Below are 27876 nucleotides of genomic sequence, written 5' to 3' on the forward strand. Positions count from 1 at the left end.
TCTAGTAGATGTGAGGCAATTTGGCTTCCATCATCATAGATCTTTCTGCATCCAAAATGGTTATATTCTTCCTTTCCACTACTCCATTCTACCGAGGAGTCCTAGGTGCAGATAATTGTCTCCTAGTTCCATTTGTCTCACAATAACTGTTAAATTCATGAGAAGTGAAATCATCGCCTTGATCTGATCTTAGACATTTGATTTTCAATCCAATTTCTATTTCAACCTTTGCTTTCAAGATCTTGAATTTCTCAAGGGCTTCAGGCTTCTCCCTAAGAAAAGTCACCCATATAATTCTAGAATAATCATCAATTATTAGCATGAAATACCTATCACCTTGAAAGCTTCTAGTCCTTGTCAGACCACATAAGTCAGTGTGAACAAAATCAAGTACACCATTAGATTTATCATGTACGCTCTTAAAAAAAGTTCTAACTTGCTTTCCCAATTGACATTCCTTACATATCGGATTAGGAGGCTTCATAATCTTAAGTATATCTCTAACTGCCTTAGTTGAACTGATCTTAACAATACAATCAAAATTAACATGATACAACCTCTTATACCATAACCAACTCTCATCAATATGAGCAATCAAACATGTCTTATTACTAGTGTTCAAGTGAAAGATATTACCTCCAGTCTGAATACCGGTTGCAATCTCCAAACCAGTCTTGTTAATGATTTTGTATTCTCTTTAAATTGAAGTTGGAATCCCTTGTCCACCAATTGACCAATATTCAAAATATTATGCTTTAAACCTTCTACATAATAGACATTATCAATATTATGCTTGCCATCCAGAGGAATAATACCTCTACCTTTGATCATTCATGCTTTGTCATCTCCAAATCTGACTTTACTGCCATTGTATTCTTGCAAGGATAGAAATTTCTTTTTATCTCCAGTCATATGATGCAAGCATCCACTAACAATTACCCATTCATCCTTATCTTCAACTTTTATTGCCAAGGCCTTTTCTTCATTCTTGAAAGCCGATTCTGGTTCATCTTCCTTTAAAGCATAGAACATCCATTCATTTTCATTGTTGGATCCACTAGCAAAGTCAGTTGTTGGTTCATCCTCAAAGTCCTTCCTCATCCACTATGTAGAATTGTTTACTTTTCTTAAATCTATATATGTCCTGATTAGGCTTAAATGTTTTCTTAACTCTCTCTTCAAATCTTACATTCCTTTCAGGACATCTAGATGCAAAATGACCAATCTTATTACATGCAAAACATTTAAAAGGTGCTTTTCCTTCATACTTACTTCTCGTCTGTCCTTTAGGTACTCTTCTAGCAAATAAGGCTTCAAGTTGCTCAAATTCTTCATCCTCTTTCCTCATTTCTTCCAATTCTTTTGCATATAAGGCTTTCCAATCACTTTTGTTGGTAGATGATGTTGATGCATGAAAAGAAGGTTCAGACTTTACAGCTCCAGAAGATCCAAATTCTTCAAGCTCAAAAGAAGACAATTTCCCAATCGAAATATCTCTTTTAACTGAAGTGTTTGCCATTGTTCTCAGCTCATTAATTGTAGTTGCCTTCATCTTGTAAGTCAGTGGAAGGGATCTCAAGATTTTGGAAACTATTTCATCTTCACTTAGAGATCCTCCACAACATTCAATTCCCATAACAATCTCATTTACTCTTTCCATAAACACAACAATTCTTTCATTATCTTCCATCTTCAAGTTTTCATACCTTACCCAATAACCATCAAGTTTGGCAATTTTGACAGTAGGATCACCTTCATTCAGAGTTTCCAATTTATCCCACATAACCTTTGCCGATGATTTATCAGTCAATCCCATGATTTGTTGGTCAGTAAGTGCACACGATGGCTTCTCTAGCTCTCCAACCATTTTCAATATTCTTGTCCAAGTCAGTAGGAGCAAGATTGCCAGATTCCAGATCATAAGGTGTGTATCCTTTCTCAGTGATCTCCCAAATATCCTTGCCAAGACATCTAAGATGAGTCTCCATTCTAATTTTACATATCCCATAATTTGTTCCATCGGGCTTAGGGATTTCTCTTCTGAAAATAGTTGTCGGTGGATTTGAAGTGTTAGCTGCCATAGGATCTACCTCAAGCGGTTAAGCTTCTGCAAAGGAGGACCAAAGCTTTGATACCAATTGTTAGGATAACTGGTAAAAAAGTGAGAGGGGGGGTGAATCAGTTGTTAACAAATTATATCAATTAATCCACTTAATAACCTTTAACCAGATCACATAAACATTAAGTACCAGAATAGTAGAAACATATACCGGTAAACAATAAAATAGATAATCAACACAATGCAACCATACCACATAACACCATGATTTGTACATGGAAAACCCGAAAAGGGAAAAACCATGGTGGGCAGCCTACCCACAGTCAGATGATACTTCTGCAAAAAGTATGTGATACAATGAGGGGCCTGTACATGCAGGAAGGCACACTGCCTAGAGCGTACTAGTCATTAAAAAAGAGGCTCACTGACTACAAAGAGGTTATAACCACCTCAAGATAAATGGACAACAATCCAGAATAATAAACTTCCAGAGATAGCATCTACCATGCCTGATTACAATCTCGGTTAAGCTCAATATCGGAGGCCTTTGACCTCTTCTTTAATCCCAATTCGATCACCTATGATCGACCAAATATCCTTCGCATATGGTATTACATTCTACACCATGAACATATTTACAGTATGATCTTTCATCAATTTATACCAACCCTAAGGCCTAAACCAATTAGGCCCGCCACTTAAAAGATATTACAATAAGATCATTACATACATCCATATTACAATGATATTCCATGTCAGCTTGAGACCAAAACAACAATAACCAATCCATAAATAATCCCAGTAATGTGTAGAGAACACGTTAACATGATACCGGTCTATAACCTAGATAGGTACTGAACCTAATCTGGGTCCTCCATGCCAAAGAAATGTCTTCAAATAGTTGAGGCACGATCAAAGAACATCTTTAGTATCCTGAAATCCCTCTAGAAGTTACACCAACACCAATTATGCATCCTGTCAAGATTTCTCAGTGAAAGCTATGTCAATTAAACCTTAAACCCATGTTGGTAAGGGTTTACAAGAGTGTATGATAGCATCCGATTACTTGATCAATACCAACTAACCAAAACATGATCTAGAAGCATGTAACACATAAAATCAAACATACTCCATTGATCCAAACATGTCAGAAGTGTCCAACAGATAATGCTTTCTACCGGTAACACTAGATCTTCTACCGGTAACCAAAACCTATCTATCAGTAACCAAAACCCGTCTGTCGGTAACCAACCATAATAGCTAGTATTGACATCAATGAGAAAACATCAATGCAACACATAATAAATTCATCCATATTGCCAACAAAACAAGCACCTAAGACATCAACAAAGTATGCATGGAAGAATCATTCAGAAGATCAAATAATTGGAGACAAGAATAAAGGAGTTCAAACAAGAAGACTTACAAAAACTAGTGAACAAGAAAATTGTTTCTTATCTCACGTGCAACCAAAGACCTATGCAGAATCTAGCAAGGATGAAAGCTAGATAAAGGCAATGGAATAGGAGCTGAATTAGATAGAAGAATTAAACATGGAATTTGGTACCTAGACTGGCAGATAAGAATGTGATTGGAACTAAGAGGGTGTTATGGAACAACCTAAATGAATATGAAGAAGTCACAATGAACAAGGCAATATTACTTTGTAAGGGTTATTCACAAGCTGAAGGTATAGACTTTGTGGAGACTTTTGCTTTGGTAACAAGAATGGAGGCTATAAGGATGCTTCTTGCATTTGTTGCATATAATAACTTTAAGGTATATCAGATGGATGTCAAGTCAACGTTCTTGAATGAAGAACTTGAAGAAGTATACATTGAACAACTAGATGGGTTCACGATGTTAGAAGATCTGAATATGATCTATAGACTCAAGAGGCACTTTGTGGACTCAAGAAAGCTCCTAGAGATTTGTATGCAAGGTTGGATAGGTATTTGTTGCAATAGAATTTTAGAAAAGGTATTGCAAATAGAAATCTTTATTTCAAAGTTGAAGGTGATAAACTGTTGATTTTTGTTGTGTATGTTGATGATATCATATTTGGAGAAGATGATGATGTGTATAAAAAGTTTGTAAAATAAATATAGGAGTTTGAGATGCAATGATAGGTGAGCTATCATATTTCCTTGGTGTTCAAGTTACACAATTAGAAGAAGACATTTTAATTTCTCCAACAAAGTATATCAAGAAGATATTGAAGAAGTTTGGGATGGAGAATTGTAAACTAGTTGGAACCCAGGTATGGCTACTAGTTGTAAGTTAAGTAAGGATGATTTATCATTGAATTTTGATTAGAAATAATATAGATCTATGATTAGAGAATTAGTTTATTTGACTCCTTCAAGATTGAATATTATGTAGGTTGTTTGTTTGGGTGTCAAATATCAAGTTAATCCTAAGCAATCTCATAATCAAGTAGTAAAAAAAATAATCTAGATATTTAAAAGGGACTCCAGATTTTGGTTTGTGGTATAAGAAGGATGATGATTTCACTTTGGAAGCATATACAAAAGCTGATTAGGTCAGATGTGTAAATGACAGAAGAAGTACAAGTATTGGTGCTTTGTTTTGGGAGACAGATTGGTCTCTTGGTTGAGTAAGATATAAGATTTAGTGTCATTATCTACTACTAAGGAAAAATACATTGCAACACCTTGTTGTACTCTATTCATATGAATGAAGTAAACTCTTAGAGATATCAATGTGAAGTGTGATGAGGCAATTCCTATTATATGTGATAATACAAGTGCAATTAACACTTCAAAGAATCCATTGATGCATTCAAGGACTAAACACATTTCAATAGAGTATCATTTTGTTAACAAAGATGATTGTAGAGGAGGAAGTCTGATTGGAGTATGTACCTACTAAGGAACAAATTGAATATATCTTTACTAAGGCTTTGGTGAAGGATACTTTTTAACTTATCTCTGGCAGAAGTTAGGGGTTATTGTCCCTCCTTTAAACTAGATGTATTCAAGTGGTTCATTTGTCCAAGGGGAGATTTAAAGTTCATCTTTTGTCTCCTAGATTGATGTAGTTGCTACTCTCACACGGAGCGGTGTAGTGTGTGTGATTTCCTAGTTGTAGGAAAGTGGTTGTAGATGGAGTGTTGCAATGATCAAAGTTAATCCTAGAAGAGATAAATAGAGTCAAGATGAAAGGGATAGGGTTTAGTAAAGTAGTAGTTGTTTCTAGTAGTGTGCCCTTTGTCATTGACGCCAAAGGGGGAAATAGTTTAGTAGAGGAAAGTGTTGTTTTTTGTTGGTGGTACAAATGTTGCCATCAATGGCAAAGGGGGAGAATATTGGAAACTTATGTTATGTTGAATTGTGTTCTAATTGATGTCAAACTTGTTTGGTTTTTGCCATTGATGTCACAGTCAGTTGTGTGCAGAAGTGCAGAGGTTGTAGCTGATGTTTAGTTCTTGTTCAGTTGTGCAAAATGTTGCATATGGTTTAAAAATATGTATTCAGATGTTAATATGTTGTCTAGTAGTGATGTTGAGTTAGAATGAGGTGTTTTCAAAAGGCTACAATAGTGGAATTTTCAATATACATAGGAAAGAGTATTTTATGTACTAGTGGAATAATGCTTTGCATTCGCCCCATTTATCAAGATTATGGTTTGTATTTCTGGATATAATATTTATGTTCTATGTATATTTCACTATCAAGTCTTTAGATGGTAAGAGTTGGTTGTTCTTGTTTCTCACACTAGTACATTTGGGCCTAATTTCCGATGGCTAATTGTCAGATTTGCGACGACCAAATGTCAGACTTCCGACAAAATTTACCATCAAAAACTCATCATTGGGCTACTCGACGATGTAATGAACTCATATGATGGCGGCTATATTTGCACCCCTCACCATAAATATCATCAGATTTCCGATGGATGTTATGATTGCTCCTCGACGACCATCTGACATGGAAGTAATGTCGGATATACAGCATCCTTGTCGGACGTTTCATTAGTTGTCGTCAAAAATCCGACAGCGAGAGATGATGTGGGTCAAACGGCTTTGCCATCGGTGAATGAAAGCATTGAACGAGTTCTATTTTTAAAAATTGCATTAAACATTTATTATTTATTTGATTCAATGTTATTTGCAAAAAATGATTATCAATGATGTTTCCTTTCTCCAAGAATTGTCTAGGATCTTTCCGTCAGATAATATATAACATCGAATGACTAAATCTTTTTTTTATAAATGCTTATTTTATTTAATTATTATCTTAGTGTGAATTAAAATTTATATTTGTACGGAAGCAGAACATACAAACTTTAGAGTCATGTGCAAGCAAATTTCCTAAAAGAAAGAAAGCAGGCATTATCTTGAATGACACGGAAACAAGCTCATCAATTGCCTAGAAGAGAGCAATTGGAGAAAAGTAGAGGAAAGTGTTAAAGGGTGATAAATAGATAGAGAGTATACAATACAAACAAACAATGTCTGGAATGTCTGATGTGACGTCTCTAATTTATGTCCGGAGGGACTAACTGGTTTTGGAGTTCCTGCGAAACCTATTGGGCCACACTTTGGAGGAAATCAATGTGTTCATGCAAGGAGCACCTTTTTTCTATTATGAGAATGATGCTTTTGCACTGAAGGATATTTGGAAGTCAATATCCAAAAATTTCTATAGTGTGGAACCAGAGTTGGCGGACTCGAAGTAATTGTCAGCTTTCAGAAGACCAAGAGGTTATGTACACAATCTCCCAATAGAAGGGCGATTTCAAGCATTATCTCTCCCCCCCATGACTATTCAAGAAGCACTTCCTCAAACAAAGGACTATTGGCCTCCATGGGATCAAAGAAAAAAATTGAAACATAGACTCTAGACGATGTGGTGGTGTCCTTCATGAATAACTCTGCACTATAATTAAAAATTCACAAGGGAAACTGCAAGATAGTGAAGAGAAATACAATCTTGAAAAGTGGGAACAACGGATCTTGGTTTGGGTGGGGCCAAGTCAGGTGGCTCCTCTAGAGGTTGATGAGATAGAAATCATATTAGGATTTGAAAAAGATCACACTCGTGGAACTTCATGTGCAAGTGATCGATTGCGGTGTTTGGGTAATGCATTCCAAATAGATATAGTCGCATTCCAAATGGGTAATGTCTTGATTGAAGACTTTTATCCTGATGGCATGCAACTGTATCTATTTGGAATGCATTACCCAAACACCGCAATTGATCACTCACACATGAAGTTCCACAAGTGTGATCTTTTTCAAATCCTAATATGATTTCTATCTCGTCAACCTCTAGAGGAGCCACCTGACTTGGCCCCAACCAAACCAAGATCCATTCTTCCCAATTTTCAAGATTGTATTTCTCTTCACTATCTTGTAGTTTCCCTCATGAATTTTCAATTATAGTGCAGAGTTCTTCACGAAGGACACCACCACATCGTCTAGAGTCTATGCTTCAATTTTTTTCTTTGATCCCATGGAGGCCATGTTGGCATTTGTGCAGAGTCTGTTGACATGATGATATTATGTTGTCATTGATGTCAATATGTTGGAGAGTGAACCGACAATATGCTGAAATGTGAACCGATACAATGTGGTGAATCGGTATATGTGCAAAGTAGTGAACAGGTATATTGAAGCTAAACAAATTGGCAAAGTGAACCGGTATAGTGGTATAAACTAGTATATTGAGCAATAGGTGAAGTGGTATGTTTGTCCAAGAGAATCGGTATGATGAAATGTGAACCGACATATGGAATATTTTCTATCAAGACTTAACATGGTATGACTACCGGTTGGTAGTGTTAGCTTAAGGGTTTCCGGTTGAAGTGTTCCAAGTCTATGTGATTCAACCGATGACATCGTGTGATGAGTTAGAATTGTAATGAAGATTAGATCATGGTGCCATGTCATCCTTGTGCATGTAAAGGATCTTACATGAAGGAGATTGATCCTATCTACCTCGGGAATGTGCAAAGTCCCTATAAACAGTGGAGAACGCGTGATGGGTTATAGCTTCCATGAAGCTGTAAAGAACAAGCGATGGAGAATGTCTCGAGATCTGTTCAAGACCATTGCATTCAAATGAAAAGTGTTCAATGGCCAGGATTGAACCACCTGAATTGTTTAATCTAAATGTTTAGGGTTTAAGGTTTATGCTACTGACCTATCTGTTTCCTATAAGGTCAATGTTGTGTTTCATGCTGAGGTTGCTGGAAAATGGTGTATGTGTATCTAAGTGCAGAGATACATGATTCTTGCCAAACCAGATGAGATAAGAGGATTGATTCCTGCATAGTGTGTGTGTAGAAGGAAGGAACTTAAACAAATCTGCATTAGGCATTGAATACTATTATCAGATCATTGTAATACCTGTTGATCTTTAACCACTTCAACAATAGGAAAATCCCTTAACCGGATAGCTTTAATCAACTTGCTGTAAATCCTTTAATAAGGTGACTCAAACTCATTGAGTTCTTGAAATCCTCTAACAAGGTAACCTCTAATAGGGTTTAACCCTTAACTGGGTATTTATCCATCCCTTAACTGGGTGATCTCTAACAGGATCGGTTCCTAGCAGAACCTGTTGTAACAATCTTTAACCAGACTAGGCTCCTAATAGAGCGGACTTCTAAAGAGTTCAAAAGCAGCTTGTGGGTATTCATCCCCACCGTGGTTTTTTTCCCAGTTGGGTTTCCACGTGAAAAATCTGTGTGTCATGTGTAGTATTTTTCATGTGATGATTGAAGTGATTTGTGTCTGAAGGTAAACCATGTTGAGCTAGCTATTATTTTATTTTTGATGATAGATTACCTATTCATGAATAAAGGTGAAATGGAAGTGTAGTAGTAAGTTGAGTGGAAAGCTAAGCGATTAACTAGTTAATGCTTGTCATAGTCATTCTTAGCTTTACCGGTTGCACTTTGTTTCAGACCGTTGTTACTGTCTGTTAGACATTTGCAGTGTTTGCAGTCAAACCGGTTCAGGAAAAGTTTTTGTGACTGTACTGATTCACCCCCCCCCCCCCTCTCAGTAGTAGTTTGGTACTTATTGTTCATAATTGAGTTATCAGGCCAATAGTCCTTTGTCTAAGGAAGTGCTTCCTGAATAGTCATGGGGGGAAGAGGCAATGCTTGAAATCACCCTTCTATTGGGAGTTTGTGTACATAACCTCTTGGTCTTCTGAAAGCTGAAAATTACTTCGAGTCTGCCAACTCTAGTTCCACACTATAGAAATTTTTGGATATTGACTTCTAAATATCCCTCGGTGCAAAAACATCATTCTCATAATAGAAAAAATGTGCTCCTTGCATGAACACATTGATTTCCTCCAAGTGTGGCCCAATAGGTTTCGCAAGAACTCCAAAACTAGTTAGTCCCTCCAGACATAAATTAGAGACGTCACATCAGACACTCCAGACATTGTTTGTTTGCATTGCATACTCTCTATCTATTTATCACCCTTAAACACTTTCCTCTGCCATTCTCCAATTGCTCTCTTCTAGGCAGCTGATGAGCTTGTTTCCATGTCATTCAAGATAATGTCTGCTTGCTTTCTTTTAGGAAATTTTCTTGCACATGACTCTTCAGCTTGTATACTCTGCTTCTGTACAGATATAAATTTTAATTCATGCTCAGATAATAATTAAATATAGTAAGCATTTGTAAAGAAAAGATTTAGTCATTCGATGTTACATATTATCTGACAGAAAGATCCTAGATAATTCTTGGAGAAAGGAAACATCATTGATAATCATTTTTTGCAAATAACACTTAATCAAATAAATTAAAAATGTTTCATGTAATTTTTAAAAGTAGAACTCATTCAATGCTTTCATGTACCGACGGAAAAGTCGTCTGACCCACACCATTATCCATAATAGAACAAATCAATATAATAGGCTGTTATAAAGAATATATACAAAAATATGAAAGAACATTAAATTACCATTACAAACCCATAAACCATTAAATAGTGAAAATAGATATAAATTTGTAAATGTCTCCCTATAAACACCACAACCATAACCAAAACAAAAAAAATTCTTACCTGCAAAAACTAAGTAGCTGGTGAGTTGCAAGTCTACAACATCTCTCAGCTGATCAAACCGTTTCTTAATTTTGTTCTTTTGATTAGTCAATGGATTTAGTTGCATGTACAAATTTTCTATTTGAAGCCTTTTGTTTCCATATATTTGAGACTTAATAAAATTCTTGTGAGTTGGAAATTGATTCAGGAGTTACGTGTGAAGAATTTGGCAAAGTAAATGATGACAATCAAACTCAAATTTTATCTGTCTTGAAAGCCTTTTATCCTGATGGCATTAAATTAAAGTTCTTTCTCTATTTTCTGGTGATCTCTGGAGCAAAGGTTGCTTTGCATCGACCTGGGATACATTTAACTTGTGTTGTATCTACGGAAATATGTATCCTAGGACGATGCAAGGCAACCTCTACTCCACCAATACCAGATAGAAGAGAAAGTACTTTAATTTAAAGCCATCAGGATAAAATGCTTTCAAGACATATATTAGGTATAAAAGGAAGCCTACCCTATCATTTGAAGGGGTTTACCTACAATTCAAGTGATCTCTTAATTATAAAATCAATTCAATTCAAAGTGAACAGGCAATCAAGCATTCATCAAGAATTGAAGGAGAAATCAAGTTAATAAAGATATTTAATAAAGATATCATCTTTTAAATTAAGAAATGGGTAGGAGATTAAGAACACAAACCTTCCATATTGCACACTTCAAGGTATATTAAAATCAGTTTAAAGTGTATTTATTTAGGGACCTTTCATAAAATATTCTCAACTTACACATCATAAAAGGATCTTAAAATATTCATTGTTTATAATGATAAGAATTTGGTTGTTCCATACGCCTTCCTTTACAATTTTAAAAATATCATCGACCAAAATATTGTGCAGCAGTATGGAGTGCATTTCATCTATTTTATGCCTAAATATTTCATCATACCACTTTCTTTTCAAAGGTGACTGATCGATTGCAATTTTTGGGTAATGCATTCCAAATAGATCCAATTGCATACCATTTACCTGTCTTGATTAAAGACTTTTATCCTAATGGCATTAAATTAAAGTTTTTTCTCTATTTTCTGGTGATCTTTGGAGCAGAGGTTGCTTTGCATTGACCTGGGATACATTTAACTTGTGTTGTACCTGCAGAAATATGTATCCTAGGACGATGCAATGCACCCTTTGCTCCACCAATACTAGATAGAAGAGAAAGTACTTTAATTTAAAACCATCAGGATAAAATGCTTTCAAGACATATATTAGGTATTAAAGGAAGCCTACCTTGTCATTTGAAGGGGTCTACCTACAATTCAAGTGATCTCTTAATTATAAAATCAATTCATTTCCAAGTGAATAGGCAATCAAGCATTGAAGGAGAATTCAAGTTAGTGCAGGTGCATTTGGAAGACCAAAGGACTCAATGAAGCCATTAAAGACTTTTGAAGGTCTTAGGAGTGAAGATCCAATCAATTATGATGTCTTAAGGGAGCAACCTTAAACAACACACACTAAGCTTTGACTTCTTAGGTGTGTTGTGGGCCCATTCCTTCCCTTGACATCCCTTCCCATCCATTTCCGTTAAAAAGACAATCACCGTTAGCATTTGAATTCAAACAGTGTTCCTGTGTTTGATTGCATAGAACAAAGCATTGAACTGTTTGGTGAGATGCATCAAAGAAACTCGATCTATGACATAGTAAGTGTGGTATTTTTCTTTTCAATATGTTGCGAATAATATTAATCAAATATGGAATTTTTTTGATGCTATATACACTATGTTTTGGATTGAATTTAGGTAAGCAAAGAGGTAACAGAAGAATAAAAGAGGTACACAAAGGAAGAAGAGTGAAATAGGTGGTTTGGGATGGAGGTTACAAGTATATATGATAATTCGTATGGATAATTTGTTATCTATAAAGAGGCAAATAACCTATCACAACTTCAACATGAATGAATGCCTCATCTACAAAAGCAAAAGGTACCTCTAATGGTTTCAAAATTTGTCAAAATAGTTATGATATACCAAATAATCAAATGGTATATCCTTTAGGTAACTAATATTATCTTCAAACTATTTATTTTGATTTTCATCATATATGGACCTAATTGCCCCGCCTTTAGGAGATAATTTATTACATTTAAAATTCCATCATAAATAAATTAATTATACATGCTATGTGAATGTTTACTATCACAAATTGATTTTAATTCATTTATCTACATGAATACACTCTTTATTTATTTAGTTCTAGGAATGGAGCACTCACATGGGCAAACAAAATGCTAGGTTTACGAAAAATAGTTAAGAGATTGGATATATTTTTTTATATTTTCCAAATGGCTTGAGTATAATGATAATATAATTTTTAAAATAGGTTTATATCACTTCCTTTGACTTGGCCATGGAAGATCATCTAAACCCCGAATGCACCTTCATCTTTAAAAAAATGTAGTTTAAGGTCAATCATTCATATCTATCTTATCAAACATTAGAGGAGTGAGCTTCTAAAAGTAAGAAGTACCAAGATGTGTGGTGTAGTAAAAATTTTGTAGTCCTAAATCACTCAAAATCATAACCAAGGTTTTTGCATTGCATATCTATCATTTATTTCAATTTATTATTAAAACAAAGAAAATAGGATTCATTAAAATCCATAATTCCCTTTAAAATATTATTCATATCTAAGAAGGCATGGAGTGGGATGAGTATTCATAGAAATAACCCTTTATCCTTTCCATGTGCATTTCCCTTGGTTTTAGTCCCATTTATTCTTTATTTTATTCAAAACAAAATTTATAGATGCCCCTACTTGTCTCACCATTCATTAATTGTTTGGGATTTTCATTCCATTCACCAAGGTTGGCATCTATTCTAAGACTCTGTGTCATGGCCAAGCTAAATGATTTGACTCTAGTTTCTCTCCAATCTAGTCACCTAGTAGCATGTGAAATCTATCTCTTCCTAATTATTATTCTCTCCATCTTGTTAATGACCATTTCATTAATGAATCCTTCCTCATAATTTTGGACAAGTGAGACAATGTTAGCTCAAGGAATCTTTTCAATCCTCTTTCAAGATTCTTTCCCAAGTAATAATCTTGCATATTGGAAAATAAGTTACGCTTCTATTTTTCCAAGCTAATCTTTCTTATAATGTTTAGATTTACTCTAAAGTGCTCATTGTGACTCATGTTTACTACTCTTCCAATTAGTCTCACTCCAATATCTCCTACAAAAATATGGAATGATTACATTTATATTTTATTTGTCTCCTAAATATCCACAAAATTTGGAACAATAATATAATTTTTTAATAATATTTAATTGTAAAAGAAAGGATTAAAATGGAAATAAACACTCTAAATAAATTAATCAGGGTTAAAGGGATAAACTAGGATCAATTCATGAAGGCAAGATCTGTTATCTCAAAATTAATAGATTCATGCAAGAAAAAAAATATTAAATCTAGAGATAAAATTCTTGAAAAATTTAGCTAGCTAAAAGTGAAAGAATGTTGTCAAGCTCTCATTTTCACATAGACTGGAAGAATGGTGGCAAAGGTTGTAGAGGATAAAGGCTGTTGGCCATTGTAGGGTCCGACTTTATACCCACTGATCAGATTTCGTTGGAATTTTGTAAATCCATTTCAACAAACATTGTTTGTGCATATCCTGCAATCAAAGCATTTCATTAGACCACATTTCTTTGAGGCATCTAACCAAACAGTTCATTTCTCAATTATAAAATCAATTCAATTCCAAGTGAATAGGCAATCAAGCATTCATCAAAAATTGAAGGAGAAATCACTATTGAACTTACCCCTGTCTCATATAACCCTATGTTGGCTAGGCCCCACAATAATTAGAAGATCCTAATTACTATTGTCCTAAACCTTGCTTTGACTGTCACAATTTCACAATGAGTTGAGTTAATTAGTTCATTAGCAAGATTGGGAAAGAGTTTGGTATTGAGTTAGGTGTTGGTGGAAGGTTTAAGGAGGTACACTATCATCATAATTAATATTAGAGAGTGTTGTGTGAAGAAGAATGGCCACGAAAGGAGTGACTGTCCTAGCTAAGTGCTTGAGACTATTACAAAAAGTGAGTGTTGCAGTAGTGAATCTTCCTTTGACCTTTGTGTGTTTGGGAGGGTAAAGACCCATGGTGGTATATGTTGAGTGGTTGGGAGGGTAAAGACCCACATATCAACTATCTACTTTGACATCCTAGGATGGTGTCCACCTACTCTAAAACCTTGTGGGCACTCTCTGTCTGATACTAACATATACATAACGTGTGCCTCTCATATAACCCTATGTTGGCTAGGCCCCACCATAATTAGAAGATCCTAATTACTAAAAACACTAGATTCTCCCCTAAAAGGTTGTTGAGTCATAGAAGGCCTAGCTTGATAGCCCTATAGTCTCTCATACCTAAAATGAGAGACTTTGCCATAGCTGGTTACAAACTTCTCTCATGCCTCTTGTGTCCTCCCATGTACCTCCTTTTCCATAAGAGACTTTGCCATAGCAACCCTAAAGTCATTTGGATTGGCCATGTGTAGGAAAACTGAAATTTTGGGCTTTCCACCCCGTAATGAAATATTTGACAAGTAAATTGTCTTGACTGTAATATACAAACTACAAGAACTCCAAAAACTAACTCTCATGTTGAGCCACTATGAAACCTTATTATGTAAATTGTGAAACTCATCTATGCATCTCTGTCAAAAACATTTTGAAATAGAACACACTTTGAAGCACTCCAAAATGGTATCTGGAGAGGGTTTCCAATGTGAGTTGGTGCATTTTATCCTCCTAGTACCACAAGGTGGACTCAATTCCTCTAAAAAACTGCATTGAAAATTATGCCTTTAATTAGCTCACATATAGATGCAACCCAAAGCATAAGTCCAAGCTAAGTAACCAAGACTTAACCTCAACCCCATTTGTGGATCTTAAAAATGTAGAGGATTGGAGATGAAGCAACTCTCGAATATGATCCTTTGGCTCATGATATGTGCTTGCTATAGTCTATACCTCTTGTATTTATGCATGGTGAGGCTAGGTAATGTGTATTCATCAATATTCCATCTCCTCTATGTGTATTTCCCAAATTCAAGGCGAACTCCTAATAAGCTCCCAAGATGCAAGTATATGCTCCTCTACTACAAGTGGATCCTCATGGCTTGTAAGATTTGAGGTCCATACTTGGGCTACTCATCTTGGTGAAAAATCTCAAAGTGATATGACCCTTCCTTCCATTTCCTACACCCTATTTTCTAACCCACACCTCATAACCTTTACCTCACTTCCTATCATTATTACCTTCCATCTACCTTTCATATCCCCTATCTTAACCTCCTCCACTTTCCTACATCCTATCCTAAACCTTAACCTCATACACACTTACTTTTACTTAACCTACCTAACCCCATTCCATCCTTCACATCCTTAATTTATCTTCCCCCGTTCACTTTCCTACCTTCCAAACCCCTAACATATCCTAACTTACTCTTTCACCATTACATCCTTCACCACTTACCTCCCTATCTTATTATCTTTCACCATTTTATACCACCTTCCTAACGGTACACTTATGCTCCGTTCCAAAACACGGACAAAAAATAGCACTCGATCACTACACAATGCTCTGACGGTTCTACAACAGGGATATCACCTCAATTTGTACATATTCACCTCAATTTGAGTAGTAGCAGATATCGGAGCATAGAGCAGTGAAGGACAACTATAGTAGTAGTTGCCCACAAGATCACGAGATGGATCTATCACCGAGGCTGCTTTCTTTGTTGCCTTTGTCAAATGAAGGGAAGCAGTGAGGAACAACTAATAGCTCTCCTTGCAGGGGTTCCCCATTCCATATGGAGGCTCAACTTCACTGCTTCAGATTATGGGATAACCTTCATTCAATGTGCGGTGCTGCCCAAAAAAACCATTGTTATATATGAAAAATATATCCTTGTCCAACATTCTTGAAGATGAAATGTATGTTGGTTTCTCTGCAGCTACTGGAGTCATTTATGAAGAGAATTACATCCTGGCATGGAGCTTTACTACAAATGGAAATGCCCCATCCCTGAATACATCTAATCTTCCATCCTTTATGCACAGAAAATCCAAGAGCTCAAACACCAGACTTATAGCTGGCATAAGCATAGCTTGCGTCGTCCTCATTCTCCTTGTAGTGGTAGGAGCATCGCTTGGCTGGTTGAAGAGAAACCAGTATAGAGATATCATCAAAGAATGGGAAGAGGAGTATTAGCCTCACAGGTTTAAGTATAAAGAACTACATATTGCAACCAAGGGCTTCGGAGACAAAGAACTTTTGGGATTCGGAGGATTCAGCCAAGCCTACAGAGGAGTTCTTCCCACAAACGGAATCCAGGTAGTGGTGAAATGTATTCCGAGAGAAACAGATGATGGGGTTAAGGAATTCATAGCAGAGATCTCCAGACTTGGTCGCCTTCAACATCAAAATCTTCTGCAGGTCAGAGGGTTGGTCGCTTCTACAGTCATGTCTGCAAGAACAATGATAAATGGAGAGAGGGGTTATGTCAAGTCCCCTGCTATTCTATGGTGGAAGAAGATCTATTCCATCTAATTTTTTTCTAGTCGGATGATCGATCCACAGTTGTTACGCTCCATCCTGGGGAAGAGGGATTTAATTCGGTCCAAAGGATGGAGGTAGTTCACCCCCAGTTGAGAAAGTTAGGTTCTTGATAGTTCAGTTGAAGGGAGGGAGGCTCTTAGGGAACCCTAACAAAACACAAAAACAAATAAAAAACATAACAAAATTCCTACCATAATGAAGTTGCAAAAAAGTTTCCCATCACCTCGTATCCTGGTATAGCTGCTCCTCTAGCACCACTTCATTCCACGGCTAGTTCCCTACAGAGGTGGAAGGAAGAGGCAGGACGAAGTAATGATAGAGGTCAATGGACGAAGACGTAGGATTTATGAAATGACTTGGTCTTTTCTTTTTTTTTTGAAGTAATGCACGTGGTCATCGGCTTTTCAATAAATGCAGACACTTTATCTAAAAAAACCAAAATGTCATTGCCAATTCCTTCTCTGTCGAAACCAAATGTTGCATTGTTGTCGGAATTCTGACGAAATCGTGCATTTTTTCAAAAAAAATCAAATTTAATCACAATATACCTTCTCTGTTAGAAACCTCCGTCAGAATTTTAGGCCAAATGTATTAGTGTCATAATGAGGTCTGTCAGAGCTGGTTTGGAGAATGCTTTGTGGTTCTCAAATATGTGGATTCAAGTGTTTTGGCTAGGAGAACATGCTAATTTGGTTTATGTAGTGTTGTAGTTCGGTTTTCTAGTGCTAGTTTGATTGGCAAGTGAAGTTATGTTGTTTTGTGTTTGACATGCTTAGTTGTGTTGTCTTCTAGCCAACCTAGTTAGTTTATCTTGCTTGGATCATGCTTTTTTGGCTTGGATATGCATTGGAGGTTAATTTTGGATGTTGATATGGGTCTCATCATGACGTGTGTAGATCCATGTTGTGTATTTGGCATTGGAGGATGTTTTTGGACTGAATGGTTAGCATGCTTTATTGATCATTTACACATTTTATTTGATGTCGACTTTGGAGGATGTGTTAGTGTGTGTGGTTAATTGGAATAAACTTGGAGAGATGTATTGTGATATGTTTTGATTCCCTATATCTCCTAGAGTGGACTACATTTGGTGTTATATGTTCGGATGGCCAATTCATGTAATATTATATATTCTATATGTGGCTGATCAAGTTGAATGTTTTAATGAATGATCTTGTATATATAGATGTGTGGTTGTATGAGTTATTTAATTGAATGTGTGTGAATTGAGGTGAAGTGGATGTGAATGATGTGCAATCAAATTTGGTGTAGCAGAAGTGCAAAAGTCTCTTTGTGAAGAGCTTTGATGATGATAGCTTCAGTGTGACAATGTTTCGAGATAGTGGTTGATGTCAAACATGTTTGCGATGATATTGGTTGCTTGACATAGTGGTTCAAGGATAATTTCATGATAAGGAGATCTTGTTCATTTCAATTCATTTATTCCCTTTACCCGTCGAAAGACAATGTGTTCCTTTTGGCAACCTATGCAACTCTTGTATCTTGCCATAAGACAGTTGAGTCTCAGTATTGTGAGTCCATCTTTCCCTAAGGATGTGCACCTTGGTCTTGCAAGTCTAATCAGGGGTAGTGTTCTCCTTGGCCTTGAGCCTAAAATATTGTAATTAATCATTCATATTGTGAGTTTGATTCTAACCATGGTTTTTCCTTGATTGGGGTTTTCCACATAAATCTGGTGTGCATGTGTTTATTGTTCTTTGTGCTTTCATGTTTCATAATTGCATTAATAAGTTAATTGTGGTTTGAAGTTTAAAAGATCAAAAGTAGAATATTTTACGGTTCGAATTAATTCCCCTCCCCCCTTCTCAATCTTGTGGTGTGTTCAACAATTGGGATGAGTGACCTTGTGGGAAGTTCTGATGCTTCACATCTATGTGCATCACCTATATAATGAGTGCTAAGTGGATCGTTTATGGTCGTGAAAAATGGGTTTCTGTGAACCAATACTGATAAATGATGGGGCAGTGAGTTTGACTCAAAATATACACAATTGAATCCTAGTAAAACATCAAAATTTGACACACTACAACAATACATCCTATTCATGACTAGATATTAGATTTAACAAATCAATTGTAGGAAATCATGGAAAGATATTATTTTTAGTAAAAGTCACACACAACAGGAAAATGCCAAGTTTACTATAAATTAATAAAAGCTACTTAGACTGTTTATTAAAAACTAACCAAAAATGTTATATATTTTTTTAAATATTAAAAAATGTCAAAATTTTGTGACCCAATAATATGAAAAATGGAACAAATTATTGTGTTTTCACTAAATATTTTTTTCTCCTAAACTTTAAAATTACTAGATTTTTTTAGATTATTGGCTAATTTGATTACCTTACACATTCAAAATTAGACTAATAAATTCCTTTGAGTATTGATGACTAATATAAACAAGGGACACTATGCCAATAATGTTAGGATATGTATTTAGAATTATGATTACATGGGTATAGTAGTTTGATGTTGCACTACCAAATTTTATATTTTGACTTTAAACTAATATAATAGGTACTTAGTGAAATTTGTATAAAGCTTTGAGATCTAAAATTCAATAAGTGAAAGATAAACTTAATTCTAATAAATAAAAAAAGTAGAAAGTTGAACCTACTTGAAATAAAATATTAAAAATAAAATTAAACTATATTAAAAAATGTAATACTAAAAAATTAACTCTTACATTAAAAGTTACAAATAAACTCAAACTTAAAAAGTTAAAAATAAAATAAAACATATTAGAAATGTAAAAATTGAATTAGAATTTAAAATTTATAAAATAAATAAATACTTATACTTGTCAAATTTTTGTTTTCTATAATAAATATAAAATATGATCCACCATCAATCTTTTAATTGTGATTGTATTGCATGCATAAATGAGATATAGCTATTAAAATACTTTTATGTATTGCACAAATAACTAAATAACATATTAAAAATTGAACTCTACTTCTTAAAAATATAAAAAAAATATTTAAAAAATTTCATAGTTTAAATTGTAATTTTTACATTAAAAATTATAAATAAAATCAAATTATGACAAATAATAAAATATAATATATTAGAAAATAAGAAGTCAATTGATGTCTTCGGACATGTAGTGTCGCAGTTAAAACACTTTGTTGGTGAAGTGACCACCAAGGTTCAAACACCCATCCTTTTTTTGTGAATATGTATTTCTATCTTTAATATTAATAAAGCAAATGCCTATTCGTAAAAAAAAAAATTATGATTAAAAAATTAAATATTTACATTTGTTAATTTTTTTTATTATTATGCAATATGATTCAATTATTAATATAAAAAATGTTCTATAATGAAACTTAGAAGTTATACTTTTGTTTTCCTAAAATATGACCCAATTATTACCTGGATAAAATAATAATTAAATAATCATAAATAACATTGCCTTTACTATTATGACATCCATCTATTAAAGAAAAAAAAACCTTAAATAATTAGACTAAAAAAATTAATGCTCAGAAAAAAGTAAAAAAACTCCACTGTTTGCATTGTACGCCTTTTGGGCAAGGTAAAGGGTCCACAATTCTTGACGCACTCGGTGGTCAATATGATGAACATTCTCTTTCAATTTATATAATCTTTTATTATAGATAGTAAATATATAATTAAAAAAAGTTTAGTGTACAATTAATTATATTTTATTTTATTTATTTTTTGACTTTCTCATTTATTAAAAGAAAATATTTGAAGATGTGATTGAATCAATATTTTTATAACTTTGATGGAATCAATCAACTTGTTTATAACAATTTAACTAAAAACTATTTTTGATTTACACTCATTCATAATATTCAGATATGTATAATTAAATTATTTTAATTAAAAAACTGAAATAAGACAAGTTTTCCACCTGCGCTCTTCTGGTTCCAAAAAAGACCTTTATTGCAAAATCGTTGGTGTAATTTGCCTGACTTAATCAAACTGTACTGCCTTTTTGAAGCCAAAATAGACGCATCCCCAAATATGACCTAATAAATAATAATAATTATAATAAATTTCCTCTTCATTATGTTTTTTGAATCCCAGCCCTTACAAATATCTTATTATTCCAATATTGAGCGAATCTTATACTCTGAAAGCCATGGAAAGTAATGAAAATGAAAGCTTCTCGTTGTAACATCTTGATTGACCTACAAGCTTCTGTGACAAGATTTTAATGGCAGTGACATTAATTTTCTTGGTTGCGTTCATTCATGGCTGCTCTTCATAACAGGGACTCCCTAATTGTTGTGGCAAAATTTTGCCACTTGGAGACATCCCAAGCCTCACCCTGCACATATTCCATATCAAACATTTCATAAGAACAGGAAGGATGAGAGTGAGAATTGCAACTCAAAAATCTAAACAGGGTTTTAAACAAATAAATACATACATTTGGTCTGAGGAGAATGTCAGAGCGAAATTGAAATGGATGTGTCTGTGATTGCATAGAGAGGACTTCCATCTGTTTACTTCTCGACAGATCTAGTAGCTTGATTAGCAGACTTGCCGGGCACAAAACCTTATCTTTCTGTAAAATTATTTTCATATTCACTTGGCAGGGGCTCTTCTTCCATTGCTCCAAAGTTACTTCATCGCTACTATAAATGACTCTGTTGTCTGAATTATATGACTGCTCCGTGGATTCGAACCACTTACTTCCTTCCTCTTTATGTGTGGAAGCTGGTTCCTGCAATATTTGATTTTGTTGTTCGAGCTCATCAACACGGAGCTTTAATTCCTGCAGATAGCTTGTGGTATTTGCGAGTATTGAATGCTTATCTTTCTGTAAACAGATCACTTAGAAGTCAGAAGCAGCAACGAAATTGCAACTTAAAATCAGATGTTTTTAGAAAAAAAACAGTGATGAAAGAGAAATACAGAGTTCTTGAACAATATTTGTAAATGTTTTGGGATGAATTGCAACATTCAAGGACAATTTTATCTGGAATAAGTTTAAAATTACAAGGTATCCGCTGTTCCCAAATTTCTTTTGATTTAAAAATTTTCATCACAACTTTTTTCCAAAAAACCTTTAAACGGACTCTGAAAATCTTATCTTCTCAGTATCCAAGAATGCAAGGCAGCAGAACAATCTAATGACTCCAGATTCATAACATCACTTATTTGCGCGAGAAAAATTTCATGATGAAAATGAAATAATTTAATACCTTGGTGATTTTAGGCACGAGAAAACAAAGATTTGCGAAGTACTCTCTCAATTTGACTCTCCTGTTGCGCTCAGCTAGCATATGGTTAAAAGCTGATTTCTTTTGAAACCCTGATTTTGATTGCTTTAGTTGAGGAGGAGGAGGAGGAGGAGTAGTTTGCATTGAAATCTGCATCGTCAATTTTCGCTTCTTATCAATTTTTCTGAGAACACCTAAGCATCTCTTGTGCAAAATTTGGCCGCTTTTGAAAGAATCTACATCAGGCGCTGGATTAGCTTTAATATATTTGCAGAAGGCAGTCTGTGCGTACACACTTTGAGAACAGAGCAAAGAATTAACCGCCAGTTGATTAAATCCCTCTGCACTCTGCAAATCCTCTGAGGAATTCGAATGCCAGGAAGTTTCAAATGCCAGCACATCCTCCACACAAAGAGGAGCCTCAAAAGCCAACATTTCTTCCATTACAGAGCAAGAATTTTCGCAACTTATAACAGGGCAATCAAGATCAAAGCTAGCATTGAATCCATCATTAAATGTTGCCATTTTCTCAAATTGAAACCTACTGAGATCAGAAAAGCAGTGGGATTCGATCTCTGATCTGCTACATAGGAAATTGTTTGTTTGCAATGCAGCAAAAGGCAATAGGGCCCTGTATATAGAAGAGATCTGATAGTACGGCACGCATAACGTCATCAAATATTATGTCACCATGGGACCAGAATTTCCTTTGCTTTGACCTGCAGACGAAAATAAATAGTGACCTCGAAAAAAACGTATACGATGTGTTCCGAGTCCGACTGAATAGGAAACACATACCTAGGTAGTTTCGGAACGAAAATGGGGCGAAAATTTGCACCCTCAAGTGGATTTACAAGGTCCCACTTTCTAAATACCATACAGGCAATAGTCTCAAAAAAATAAAAATAAATAAATAAATATTGTGATTATATCTCGGGGAAGAGCATCACTAGTTGAGCATGTATCAATTGTTGTGAGGGTTGTTATACCTTTTGTTCCAAAAATTAAACAAATAAAATCTATTGTTTGAAACATTAAATATCAATTTTTGTTAGGAAATGTACTAATATTGTAAAAAGTAACCAATCAGGGGATGCCATATCAGCTGCACAACTATTGGGGCCTCTTTTGCACGCCTATTGGTCTCACTTTTTTTTTTTGTTGTTTTGGACACCTTGGCAAAAGACATGTTGATGTGGCACCATACTTGATGATGTGGTGTTGAAAGCTTAGTTATAAGCTGGGGACTTGCCAAGTAAGCTACTGTAAAAAATTGGGAGTGATTTGAAATTTCCACATAGGATTTTGAGAAGCGCGAAGTTAGGGTGCTCAACTACTGGTGCTCTTCCCCTAGTTAATCTTGAGTCAGTCGATTTATTTTTCAAAAAAATCTTGATGATCGTTGACAAATCATTGACCCAAATTTCAATGATTTTTTGTATTTAAATCATGTTAAAATCTTCAATGGCAAAAAAGTAAAAAAAGTCATTGTAAAAACTTGCAAAACCCTAGAAGAATTCATGAAATTATTGAATTGCTTAGAAATAGGGTTGATCCGAGACGAAATTAGAGTCAATGTGGAATCAAAGTTGAAAAAGTTTGTTATTTTGTCCTTTTTTTGGGGGGGGGGGGGGCAGGGGGGAGTCATCATTCCCCCCACTTCACTTGTTCAAATCCACAAGCTCAACGACCCATCAAAAGCAGAAAGCCCACGAGCTCAATGGTCTAGCAAGGGTTTGAACCTTGGTGGTTGCCTCACCAATGGAGTGTTTCTACCACAACATTAAACGTCTAAAGATATATAATATATATAGATATAAATATATGATATTTAATTTATAATTGATATAGTTAATTTTTACTCAAACAAGGACATACAATTCATTATGTGAGCAATATATCCAAAGTGCTCCACGAAATAAATATGAATGACAACAAACAAGCTTACATAGCTGTAATAAAAGAGCCTCCAACACAATCATTAAAATTTGTCTCTACCTAAAATAGTAGTTGCAAGCTAGGCAATGCCAAAACCAGTGGCTTGCTAATCTTTTACTTAAGCTAAACAAATGCCTTTTGTTGAATTCTACCCCATATGAAAGATTTACCAATTGCCATCAGGGAATACAAAGCATTGCAATTGTGGAATATGATTTGATAAGCTTTCTCAAATATTGAACTACCCCTAGAAAACTTCTTGCCTCAATCACAATGAAAGTCTCGGATCACTTCAAAATGGCTTCCACTTTTACTAAATTCTTAACAATAGCTGGATCTCTGTTTGATAAATTTTGATCTCAGCAACTTCATAGACTTAGCTAATAGACTTAGACAACTATTTGGTGTATTTGGTGATTGCCCAAATGAATATTTGCCTAGGTAATCGGCACTAAAAATATAAACAACAAAAATCAATTTTCTACAATCATGGGTTAAACTCTATTTTATTTACTCTATATATTTTACCGACTTTTTTTTTAAAAAACCTTGTAATTTTGGTTTGCCAATTTATTTCCCAAATGATTTTTTTTGCTATGATATAAAGCATTGCAATTGTGGAATATGATTTGACAAACTTTCTAAAATATTGAATCAAACCTACAAACTCCTTGGCTCAATCACGATGAAATTCTTTGATCACTTCAAAATGGCTTTCACTTTTAATATGTGTCTGTTAACTTTTGATCTCAGTTACTTCATAGACTTAGCTAATATTTGATCTCAGACTTAGACAACTATTTGGTGTATTTGTTGACTACCCTCTTAAAAAGTTAACTAAATATTTGCCTATGTAATCAACAATATGAATATAAACACCGGAAAATTAGTTTCTATAATTCATGGGTTAAACTCTATTTTATTTGCTCTTTATATCTTTGTGCTATGGAAATGCTCTTACTTTTTTTTAAATAATAATTTTCTCTTTTTTTCTACAATTTTGTATGTTTTTTTAAATCCGATTTTTTCCCCATTTTTTTGAAAAATCTTATCCTTTTGGTTTGCCAATTTTTTCCCAAACGATTTTTGCTACATTATGAAGTGCAAATTTTTGCCTCTATAGACGGTGCCATTTTAGAATGAATTTGGATAGTCATTTCCCTAAATTTGTGTTATTTTGATGTACCTTTAAAAGTAAAATAAAATAAGGGTCCATTAATTCATATTGAATTTTTAGTGATATCTTTTAAGTGTCTAACTATTTTCTTACATGCATGTTTGTAATGAAACATGATCACTTTAAATTAAGGAAGAAATGTAATGATAAAATTTACATGCCCATATCATTTTGTATTTGTTTTTGTATTCATTTTATTAAATATTTAAATATATGTACATAATGATAAATGAAACAATCTTGTATGAAATTGATCTTATTCTCTTAATTTTTTTGTTCATTTATACAAATCCATATCCCATAACTCCACCTTATCCATTTAGACATACAATCTTATATCTAGAGGATTTTTTTTTTTTTTTGGTAGTTAATGAATTATATTTGTTCTATTAACTTCATATCTCCCAAAGTTTCTATAAATTCATCATTTGATTGAGCATCTATTCAACATCCATTATCTCATCTTTTATTTTTGGCTTCTTCACCTCTTCTACTTTCATTTTTGGCCTACCTTATTCGTTACCCTCCATATTGGTCCATAAATCTTTTTTTATTTTTGATGAATTCGATAAGAATCTAATCTTCAAGTGTACCAACATCTAGTTTATTGGTTGCTAATAATAAGGAATAAATTAATTAGTCATATACTTTTATGATTAATTATATATAATCATTGTTATATTCTCATGTTGCTATATAATTAGATGCTTTATATGATTACATGCTTGAAGTACATTTAATTTGATTTTTTTCCCCTCTTCTAACAATTTCTTGTATCTCATAGACACAACAAATTATAAGAAAACTTATATCTTGTCATTAATGTTTCCATGTTCATTCATAGAGACTCGTCTCATGGAGTATATATACACAAAAGGAGAATGCACATCATAACATCCTCGCAAGATACACTAATTTATATGGAAGCCTTAGGGATAACTTCTAGTGTTTAATTATTTACTTCACGTGCATGTTTATTTTTTATACATACTTTTAGCTATGTGATCATTTTAGGATTCACACACACCTTAAATTTAGGTAAATATAATATGATTAAAGTTGCATACCCATGTCAATTTCCATTAATTTTTTTATGCATTGTAATCAAATATCTTGATACATGCACATAGTAATAAATGGCTCATTCGCTTAACTTTTTAATCCATTTATACAAATCCATATCCCTATACACTCAACTAGACTCTATCTATGAACACTATTATACGCCCATGATTAATTATAATTTAAAAACTATTTTCCCGTTATTAGAAATTATAGAAAACGTATTCAAACTTTATAATAATTCTAAAATATTTTTCTTGCACGTTTTTATTAGAAATTTCAATGATAGCATATTTCAACATAGAAATTTTTAAAAAGTTTTACCATATATTTTTCTTATTCATACCTACTTTAATAAGGAATAAATCTCTTTTTATGTTGAAGGGGAAACATAAAAGATTATTCAAAATTTTAACGTGCAGCACAATTTAAAGTATGGAAGGCACAAAAAGACATGGAATAATACTACTACTAATAATAGTTCAACCATTCTGATAAACAATGATACGATTTGTTCAAACAAAGCAGCCTGCAAATTCTATCACATGCGCAATAAGTACAGAAAAATTCATTTTTCTTCTTTTCTTCTCAACTTCCGTGCAAAAAAAAAAACAAAAATTGCGGCGAACAAATACAATGAACTATAATTAGTCTTTGCATATGGAATTTTTATGACCAAGTATGTATATTATTTTTTCTTGTTTTCTTCCAGTCCTCCTAAACTTCCAAGGTGATAATCATAGCCCAAAAAAACATAAATCAAAGGGTGGACAAATTCAACGAACGTACAATTCTAGAATTTTGATTAAAGTCATTTTGTCTATGATTCTATTTACTAGTCATTTATATACTTTTTTAAAAATTTAGTCATTTGTCATCTTAACGTTGAATCCTTATGTCATTTTAGAATAAGATTGTGATTGTGAATATGACATCATGGGTCACAAATTTGTCTTTTTGCAATTCAAAATTTAATTTCATATTTGACTAACTAATTTCCTTTGTCCTTCCAACTTGAACGAACTAAACACGTCTGACACAATTTGATGCTACATGCTAGTATTTAAACATTCATTTTAATTATTGAATCAAGCATTCAAAAGCATATAATTCTAAATCGTCAGTGTAATCAATAGTAACACGTCAAGAATTAGTAAAATAAAAGAGTAAATAACATGCATACTTAAGACCTTGATCATTGTTTTTTATATTTTCAATTTCTAGCGATTGATCTAGGATAAAGCTCCTTATGACACAATATTAATCCTTTAAAATATTATTAGTACTTACAATCCCTAAACATTTAGAAGTAAGGTTATGTATAAAGTGAATTTACATAAGAAAAACACTACTAATCACTATGACGAATCTAGAGCTCAAGTATAGATCCATAACAACAAATTTAACCTAGACTCACGAACACATCTTCTAATAATGTAGAGACTAGTGTAGATTTATAAACATATATTGATAGAGAGACACAATTTTCTAGGTCTAACAACACATTTTACAAACTTATCTATTTTTAATCATTCTTAATTATTAAGCTATGTATAATTCTCTAAGTAGTTAAATTTTCCAAGAAAAAATCTAATCTATTGTCCTCAACTATAATTAGCTAATCTAAGCTAACTATGCTTGTTTTCTTGCATCTACTAAATTAGCACAAATTAAATGCTTGAGAATTGTTTTCTTTAACATCTCATTTAGATGAATCCATCTAATCTTACACATCCTAGCCTTCTT

General features: G+C 33.8%; 1 protein-coding gene across 1 annotated transcript; it reads right to left on the minus strand.

Annotated features, from left to right (window-relative positions):
* Nucleotides 1–20696: 20696 nt before the first annotated feature.
* On the minus strand, nt 20697–22608 carry LOC131027501 (transcription factor ABA-INDUCIBLE bHLH-TYPE). The gene is made up of 3 exons (XM_057957588.2): nt 21936–22608; nt 21158–21550; nt 20697–21055 (listed from the first exon to the last, which is right to left on the minus strand). The coding sequence occupies exons 1-3, from the start codon at nt 22476–22478 to the stop codon at nt 20990–20992; spliced, it is 1002 nt and encodes a 333-aa protein (XP_057813571.2). The 5' UTR covers nt 22479–22608; the 3' UTR covers nt 20697–20989.
* Nucleotides 22609–27876: the final 5268 nt, after the last annotated feature.

This window comes from Cryptomeria japonica, chromosome 4, assembly GCF_030272615.1.
Source record: "Cryptomeria japonica chromosome 4, Sugi_1.0, whole genome shotgun sequence".
In the NCBI taxonomy this organism is placed as follows: domain Eukaryota; kingdom Viridiplantae; phylum Streptophyta; class Pinopsida; order Cupressales; family Cupressaceae; genus Cryptomeria; species Cryptomeria japonica.

What these genes read in the sequence shown, in the direction of transcription:
- LOC131027501 (XM_057957588.2), bottom strand. Translation starts at nt 22,478, where the DNA reads ATGGCAACATTTAATGATGGATTCAATGCTAGCTTTGATCTTGATTGC. An exon ending in TCGTGCCTAAAATCACCAAG is followed by an intron (nt 21,551 to 21,935) that starts GTATTAAATTAT and finishes ATCTGTTTACAG; the next exon opens with AAAGATAAGCATTCAATACT. An exon ending in ACATTCTCCTCAGACCAAAT is followed by an intron (nt 21,056 to 21,157) that starts GTATGTATTTAT and finishes GAATATGTGCAG; the next exon opens with GGTGAGGCTTGGGATGTCTC.